This window comes from Thunnus albacares, chromosome 5 (assembly GCF_914725855.1).
Source record: "Thunnus albacares chromosome 5, fThuAlb1.1, whole genome shotgun sequence".
Classification (NCBI taxonomy): Eukaryota; Metazoa; Chordata; class Actinopteri; order Scombriformes; family Scombridae; genus Thunnus; species Thunnus albacares.
The window spans coordinates 8,283,043-8,291,802 of NC_058110.1; the positions used below are offsets into that span (position 1 = coordinate 8,283,043).

General features: G+C 42.6%; 1 protein-coding gene across 1 annotated transcript; it reads right to left on the reverse strand.

The window, feature by feature from the left end:
• Positions 1-2,856: 2,856 nt before the first annotated feature.
• On the reverse strand, positions 2,857-8,500 carry LOC122982224 (keratin, type II cytoskeletal 8-like). Its single transcript, XM_044351379.1, has 8 exons — positions 7,952-8,500; positions 6,080-6,288; positions 5,348-5,408; positions 5,026-5,121; positions 4,564-4,728; positions 4,258-4,383; positions 3,881-4,145; positions 2,857-3,715 (listed from the first exon to the last, which is right to left on the reverse strand). Exons 1-8 carry the CDS (start codon positions 8,369-8,371, stop codon positions 3,474-3,476), a joined length of 1,584 nt encoding a protein of 527 aa, XP_044207314.1. The 5' UTR covers positions 8,372-8,500; the 3' UTR covers positions 2,857-3,473.
• Between the last annotated feature and the right edge of the window lie 260 nt (positions 8,501-8,760).

Consider the following 8,760-nt stretch of genomic DNA (forward strand, 5'->3'; position numbering starts at 1 on the left):
ACCACTCAATTAAAAACTGTATCAATTCCAAATTAATGAGTGAGTCCAGACAGCTCACTGTAACTTCAACAAGCAAACTACCTACAACACATTACATCATCTCTGCTGCATTCTTGTTAAGGAGATAAATTCACAAAACAGCCACAGAGACATTTAACCATCAGAGATGAAATTAGCGACCAAAGAGACAGAGAGAGAGAAGCTGTATATGACTCACGTTATCTGACGTCTTCTTCTTTCTATCATGGAGATGAAGTATCCATGTCATAACGTCCATTTGTTGGTCATCTTGTTTGTTAGTTAACAGAACTTTCTGGCTGCTGCTTAACCAGTCTGATATCATTAGCAACAATGACAAACAAGCTAACTCTACTGGTTGTTTCTCTGGTTGCTTCTCTCTCCAGCCTCCCCAGCAGCGTCCTGCTGCTGCTGCTGCACTGCCCAGTCCAGATCCATCCTCCCGTTAGCTTAACAACAGTCCTTAACAGTCCTCCCATGGATGTATAAAGACTCCTTCAGGCTGCTACAACAAGCTAACTGTCGCATTGGCTAAGCAAGGAGCTATCTACTGCTGCTACTCTGCTTTACAGTGGAGAGAATTGGACCATTGGACCAACGCAATGTCAATATTGCATTCTGGTTGTTGATTGGTTAGGGAGGACGTCCTCCCTGGGAGCGTCATTTTATGTGTCTTGGCATAGACTGTATAAGGTCTTAGCCAATCATAGATTAGCATGAAAAAAAATGAAGTACATTAAATTGATGTAAAAGATCCCGCCCTGAGGAGGACAGCAGGCACCCGTCCTCCTCTGCCCCCCACCACTTCACACACACTGCTCTTTCTCCTCCTGCCCTGCAGGTGTCGCTGTTGGAGCATTTTAAACAGAATTTCAATAATGGATTTTTTCCAAAGAGGAGAGAAAAAATATTTTTTTAAATAATACTGAGATTTGCTAATGGTTTATTGTATGTGTGTCAGTTTGCACTCTTATTCAAGAAGTGTTTATTAAACCTGGATGCTGCTCATACAAATACACTGGAGCTGCACACCTTATAGCACAATCATCCTTCCGAAAACACATTTTTTTCTTCCATGATGTAAGCAATAATACATTTTAGAAAGAGATAACTTCATAAAATCAGATCTTGGCCAGAAATTCCATCATTCAGTTAGTTGAATGGAATGAATGAAGTGCCAACCTTTTCAAGCTGCTGGCTGTCATGTTTTTTTTGTTTTTTTTCCCATAATCCATATACAACATATGATTGTGTCTTGTAAAAAGTCTACAACATCAAATCAAACATTTTATTGTATGAGCTCATTCTGACTTTGTAACGGGTATAGGATGGACCCAATAGCAGCACAAATGACACTGGTATAAACTTAGTAGTCTTTATTTCACACGATGCCAAGGCAATATAAGCACGGTCGGAGAAACACAGTTCTAAGGAGTATGACTCCACTGGAAATTGAACCCTGATCTTCCACTCCCACAGCAGACAAAGACCAGGGAACAGGCAGGCAGAACTCAGAGTCAGGGACAGAAGGCTGGTGGGTTTACCGGGGCAGAGACGAGGAGCGATGGTCGAAGACATGCTGATCAGAAACCAGGAAGGCAGGCCAGTGAAGAAAGCAAGACGACTTAGCACAGTAGTGTAGGCAATCTGACAAGGAGGGAGTGGGCTGAGGCAGCTTATATACAGGCTTGATTGCAGATGATGAGCAGGTGGGAGCGCCAGGTGAAGGTGGTTGAACTAATGAGGGGTGTGGCAGAGCAGAGAGTGAGACTGAATGATTGGATAATTCCCACAGCAACAGGTGAGGGGGAGAGCAGACTCTGACAGACTTTTTGCAATAATTTTAAAAAGACCATAGAAATAATGCAGAAGACCTAAAGACCACTTATAGCAGTTCCAGCAGGTTAAGGTTATGTCTGAGTTTGCTTTGGCAATGCAGCTTGGTGCAAAATTTGAAGTCCTACTTCTATTTCTATTTTCCTCATTCTCAAAGTCTCTTAATAGCTTCAAATGTGGGTGTTGCACATTTTCTTTTTCAGAATAACCATAACTATTTGAAAATTAAATTATGTGAATAATTCCATTCAAGATTTAAGATGAATTATCAATGGTTAGAATTTAGGCTCAACTAGAGAAATGTATCACAAAATTAGATTTCTGAAGGTGTCAGCTGTGATGGGCCATTTTAGAGCAGTAACACAACTGATGAGTGAAATCTGTGAAGTTTATGGTGAAACTGACAGCGGCAATAGACTTTCAACAGTCTCATAATCAATGAATAACACAGGCAAAACTACAACAACAAACATAGAGTAGACTCATGGCAAATTTTACTCATCTTTTACTGAGGTTTAAGTCAAACCATGCCACTGACCTTTTTGACTTCATGTTGGTGAAGAGTGAACACCTAGTATGTAAATAGTATCGATAAATAACAAAAGAAAGCATTCACTCTTTACAGGGTTCACTGAGTTTTCCCTTTTTTTCCCCATCCAGAAGGCATATGTGCATATGTCACTTGGATTGCCATAACTACTTTTATATATATATATATATATATATATATATATATATATATCTGTATCAAAAGTTTAAACACACTTTCTCATTTAAGTGAATGTGGAGGTGAGTCCAAACTTTTGACTGGTACTGTATGTTTTAAACATGTAAATAAAGGATGCAAAAAAAGTAATTCATCATTTTCATTGTGATTAAAATCATGACCAAAAACTGCCCTCGATTAAAGATCCCAGACTAATTCAGTTCTTTTTGAGTTCATTCTCTAATACCTCATTTCTTTCTTTGAGTCACCCTTTCAAATGAAAAGAAATATGGCAATTATTTTTTCAGTAAACACATTTTATTTGGTTTGGTAGCAAAAACAGCACCTCAGGACAACAGTATGATGTGGGCAGCTTCCTAAGGGGTCGAACAGTTTCAGTTACAGAACACGCACAGGGAAGACATGCACTACCTACTGTAGCAGGCTTTTTTAAGACATTAGTTGACCAACAACACTAACGCACTGTTGCAGTACATTCACATTCCTTTGACAACACCACTGTGCATTCGATGCATCATAGTTTTGAAGGGAACAGCCCTTCATGTGTGGAAAAGCTGTTGCATAGATTAGGAGAGTTATATTTTCTTTCTCATAGTTGCAATTTGCCCAGTTTTCATCTCAGAGACAAAACTTCAACCTACTGTTTTAGTACAGTCAGACATCAGACATACAAAATAATTTCTTTGGTCCCTTTCAGATCTATGATAGTGTTAGGATTTTTTATCGCTTCATGAAAAACATGTTTAGCCCTTATTGTAGAGTGGCTGGCAAGCATTTTACTTCAGACTTGTTTATTGCAATAGTTGGGGGGGAGTGAACTGTAAGTATAAAACTACCAGAGAGGCAGAGGAGATCATAGCAGACAGGTAGCTACAACTTTAAACTAGACAGCTCAATCCTCAATGACCTCAGAGGACTCAGACACCACTCTGCCGTCCTTGGTCTCAATCATCTTGATAACGACGTTCTTCTTGCTCTGGGTAGTGGTGCTATAGCCGCTGCCGCTGCTGAAGCCGCCGGAGCTGCTGCCGTATCCGCCGCCGTATCCGCCGCTGTATCCGCCGCCATAACTGCTGGAGTAGCCGCTTGAGTAGCTGCTCTTCATGGAATCCATGGGGAAACCGCCGTAGCTTGCTGTTGAGAGAAAGGAGGAAGGAGAAAAGAGTTAAACTTGGAAAAATGTGGAAAAAGTGTGTTGAAACTGGCTGTGTAACAAAATCCAAGCAATGAAGACCATTTGTCAAGACTTCAGCCAAAACTGACACAAAGACAATTAAAGCAAGGTCATAGAAGACTTACTGCTCTGTTGGGAGATGTTGATAGACTTGATGCCATTCGCCAGCCTGTCCTCCTCTCCCTCCAGCAGTTTCCTGTATGTGGCAATCTCAATGTCCAGAGCCAGCTTGACATTCATCAGGTCCTGGTATTCTCTGATCTGGCGGGCCATGTCCTGTTTGGCTCTCTGCAGGGCATCTTCCAGGTCCTTGATGCGGGCCTTTGCGTCCTTCACTGCCATCTCACCACGCTCCTCAGCCTCAGCGATCTGGGCCTCCAGGTTGTTTCGCTGAGAGAAAAATTATTAAGAATTAACCTTTGGCCACACTCTTGATTGTGAAATCACAGGACAAAAATAAAACTCTAGATATATAAAATGCCTCAAACATTTTTTCCCATACCTGTCCCTTGACTGAATCAATCTCTGATGTCAGTCTCTGGATCATGCGGTTGAGATCTGCAATCTCTGTCCTGGTAGCCCTCAGGTCATCTCCATATCTGCTGGCAGATGTCTGCATCTCCTCATACTAAACAAACATCAGCAAGACAAGACATTACAAACTTGGAAACCTCTTTATGAGCATATGTATTGACTCATGAACTGATGAATGTTTTAACTTTCTACATGTTATAGGATGATGTACAGCTATAATACAATTGGCAGAACATATGGACATAAAAAACAGCTCCAAAGAGTTTTTCATCACCTTGCTCTTGTACCATGTCTCTGCCTCAGCGCGGGTGCGGTTGGCGATGTCCTCATACTGAGCCTTCACTTCAGCAACAATGGAGTCCATGTCCAGGTTACGGCTGTTGTCCATCTCCACAATGACTGAAGTGTCCTTGATCTGGCTCTGGAGCTCACGCAGCTCCTGATGAAGAACAAAAAAAAAGAAAGGAGAGAGATTAGTCCACCCCGCCTCACTGAGGAATCCCATTAAGTTAATGTACTTCAAAGGATAGCACAAGAAGTGAGTCAAGATACTGAACAGATATTGAGAAAAAACACAAATGCAGCAAACCGATTCAGCATGCCATGACTGCATGCATCACAAATAATACTAATGAAAGCAGATCAGATTACAAAGTGTTTTTCAAAGAGGTTGGGGGTTGAAAGGACGGAGGGAGGAGTAGGAAACAAATGACATCAAGCTAATTTTGTGCCGTACCTCCTCATAGATCGACCTGAGGAAGTTGATCTCATCTGTCAGACTCTCCAGCTTGGCCTCCAGCTCAACCTTATTCATGTAGGCCTCATCGACATCCTGGAAGCAATGAAAGTGTTTGTTAGAACGTGACTTCACAAACAACTGATTTTTCAGTATCAGAATGCTCATTTCTTGTTTACTTCTCGGATTTGGTGTTGTATTGTTTGTAATAATAATAATGACAACAAACAATCAGTTATAAAAAAAAAGTAACTGAATGCTAAAAGAAAATGCAGACTTGGTATCAAATTTGTAACTCAAAGGAATGTTGAGTCATGCTGACCTTCTTGATGAGGACAAAGTCATTCTCACACTCTGTGCGCTTATTGATCTCATCTTCATACCTAAAAGGAAAAAACACATTTAATTGTTGGTTAGATAGATTGAATATTTAGAAAAAACATCTCATGCTCTTTTGGTTTTGAGAGTCTATACGCTAATGTAACACTAGGAGGTGCAAGTAATCTATCTGTAACTCTTGAACTCCTTTGGGATATTTGCCTCACACAATTTCTGTTGACTAAGGGCCAAGGGTCAGCCTGACATGCTCTATTTGTCTGTGCAGGTAACAAATATGTACAATGCGAGTGCACCTGTTTGTCAGACATACAGTATTCATGCCAGCATACACACATCTGTGCTTGTGCCTTCTAGTGTAAAGCTATAGACAGCTTTGCTGACAGCCAACTCAGTCAAGTCTAATCGAGTTATACCTCCATCATATTTACTGTAATGGGTGTTGGGAACATGCTTCCTCAGTGTTGTAATTCCCTAGAGTTCACATGACGCAAAAGAACAGACAGATGTAGGGAGTAGTCCACAAAAAGATTAACTCACATGGCTCATCTTGAAACTGTATTTTATTCGAGAATAAAATAGTGAAATTTGTATGAATTTTAAAAATCAGATCAGAGAATCCTCAACAAAAAAGATTAATCCAAGATAAACAAGATGGAATAAACTATACTCCTTTTAACAGCTACTTATTAGCCCTCAGCACGCCCTCTGCACTCACTTGTTCTTGAAGTCCTCCACCAGGCCCTGCATGTTGTGTAGGTCAGCCTCCAGCTTCATCTTGTCATTGCCCAGGCTGTCCAGCTGTCTGCGCAGGTTGGCGATGTAGGCCTCGAACATGGCGTCGATGTTGGAGCGGGTGGTGGTCTGTCCCTGCAGCAGGTTCCATTTGGTCTCCAGCATTTTGTTCTGCTGCTCCAGGAAGCGGACCTGATGTGTGGAGAGAGACACAGAATATCGTTTATTAGGATTATTAGTGAGCAACCCAACAAAAAGCCCCATACAAAGAATCAGTGACTTACATGCTTGTTTACTGACACGCATATGTGACGACTTATTCCTTGTCATCGGTTATGAATAGTTATGAAATGCCTTTTGAAAATTTGATGTCACTGGAGTCTGCTCTGCTCTGACATAACAATCGTGACTCCTGGTTAACATCCTAATAATCAATCATCAGCCATGCTTCCTATTCACTCCATCTATAGTCTTTGTTGTTCTTATCTATCTATGGAGTTTTGTAGGCTGTTTCCAGACCGGCTGTACTTTTCCAAAGGAAGGCCTGACGTATGTGCATCCTGACAGGAGGGAGAGGGGAGGGAAGACAAGACGAGGTTGGAAAAAGCCTGTGATGGAGGAATAGAGCTAGTTTACCCCTCTCCTGCATGTCTTCCTGTTTTTGTATGGCAAGGTTCAACGGCTGCAGGCAGAGGGGACAAATATATAGAGAGAGGGTGAGGGGGGTGGATGGAGCCAGTTTCGTCCACAGGCAGATGCAGAAAGGTAAATATTTAATTGCATTAAAGGTGTGATGAGGGAAGAGAGGGTAGCAGAAGAGAAAGAAAGTGGAGGCAATTTATTAGCTGAAGGGGGGAGGAGGGGAGGGGGAGGCGGTAGATGAACAGTCAGGGAGTTCGCATATTTGTGAACAGTAAAAGTGAGATAGTGACAGCAGATATGTGACTCTCTAAGTCAGTGGACTTTGCTCCCTCACACATTGCTCTCTACAAGTGTGATCTAACTAAGAACCTCTTATGGTCTTCATTTGAACTGGAGTGAATACAGATAATAAAGCGCCTCTGAGTGGACTGCCATCACAAGATAACAGGTGATACAGTGGAAGTTTATCTGCGTTGTGTTCAAGTATGCAAAAGGCCGAAAAAGGACATATGCACTTTATCTTCTTTTAATAACTGCGTTTGAAGAAGGAGAGTTGATATAGAGCCAGAACATGAAACCAGCTGGCCTTTTTAAATATTAACCTGCTGCTGAGGCCTTTGAGGACAGATAACACAAATGCTGGGCTTCAATGCTAATTTAAATGATTAAAAGTCAATATAGACACTCCGTTAAATGTATCATCATGAAAAAAGGTTTTGTTACTAAGGTAACAATACCACTCAGTACTGACTGTATTTGTATTGGGGAGGGGTGGGGGCCACCAGGGCAGTAGAAAGAACCACACCCCAGCTAAGGGAGGGACCATTCCCAAGGTAACTTGTATCACAAGCCTTGAGCTCTACCCTGACACACCCTTTGCTTTCTCTCTCTTTGTCTTTCTCAGTCTCACTCCCTCCTTTCTGCACGTCTGTTTTTCATCACTATAAAAGGGCAGCCTGAGCCAAAAAGATAGATTTCTGCTTCAGCTGCCTTTGTGGGAAGTGACGAAGGCAGTCAGGGGAATAAATCAACTTTCTCCATACAATGAAAAAGTGAGGAAATCAGCATTACAGGACATGTGGCAAACATATGGACCCAAATATTACCTAACACTGTCACAGCACTGAAACACTCAGCTTTTTGGCCACACTGACTGAGTTTTCACCCATCTGAAGCAGTTTGAAGAGATCTGCCTTCTATTACAAGCTCTTACCTTGTCAATGAAGGAGGCAAAACGGTTGTTGAGGCTCTTGATCTGTTCCTTCTCCTGGGTGCGGACAGCTTGGATGGTGGGGTCAATCTCGAGGTTCAGGGGAGCCAGCAGGCTCTTGTTCACAGTCACAGCGGTGATAGGGGCCTGAGCACCCATTCCCATACCACCACCCATTCCCATGCCATAGCTCATGCCCATGCCCATGCCTGCGCCACCCATGCTTGAGCTCAGGCCATAGGCAGAGGAGCTGGTGATGCCAGCTCCTCCAAAGCCCCTGTTGCCTCCTCCATAGGAACTCTTGACACTGTAGCTCCTGCGGGAGGTGATACCGCCTGGTCCAGCGTAGGAACTGCTGCTGAAGCTCCTCGGGGCAGAGGAGCTTTTCACACTGTAAGAGCTGCTCCTATAAGTGGTTGACATTCTGAAATCTGGAGTAGTTTTCTTTTGGATGAAATGAGTCTGGGAAGGTCAGACCGACTGGCTCGGTTGGCAAGGCAGGCAGGCAGGCAGGCCAGCAGAGGGGAGAGACCAGAGTGGATAGGAAGAGAAGAAACTACTGAGGAGTTTTAAAGCGCCTGTTGCTGTGGGAGGGGACTGTGGTGAGCTGCCATTGGCTGGGTATGAGATGAGAGGTAGGGCTGTAACACTACACTTCTATGACACATTGTGCAGTCACTGAAAACCATTACCTGGCCTTCCTACAGGCTTCTCTGTGTTGTTAGGGAAAACATTGTCTTTTGAGAGGATTGTCAAGAGGTTTTCTTTCTTTCTTTTTCTGATTTAATCTCTCTTTCTATGTCTCTCCAGAT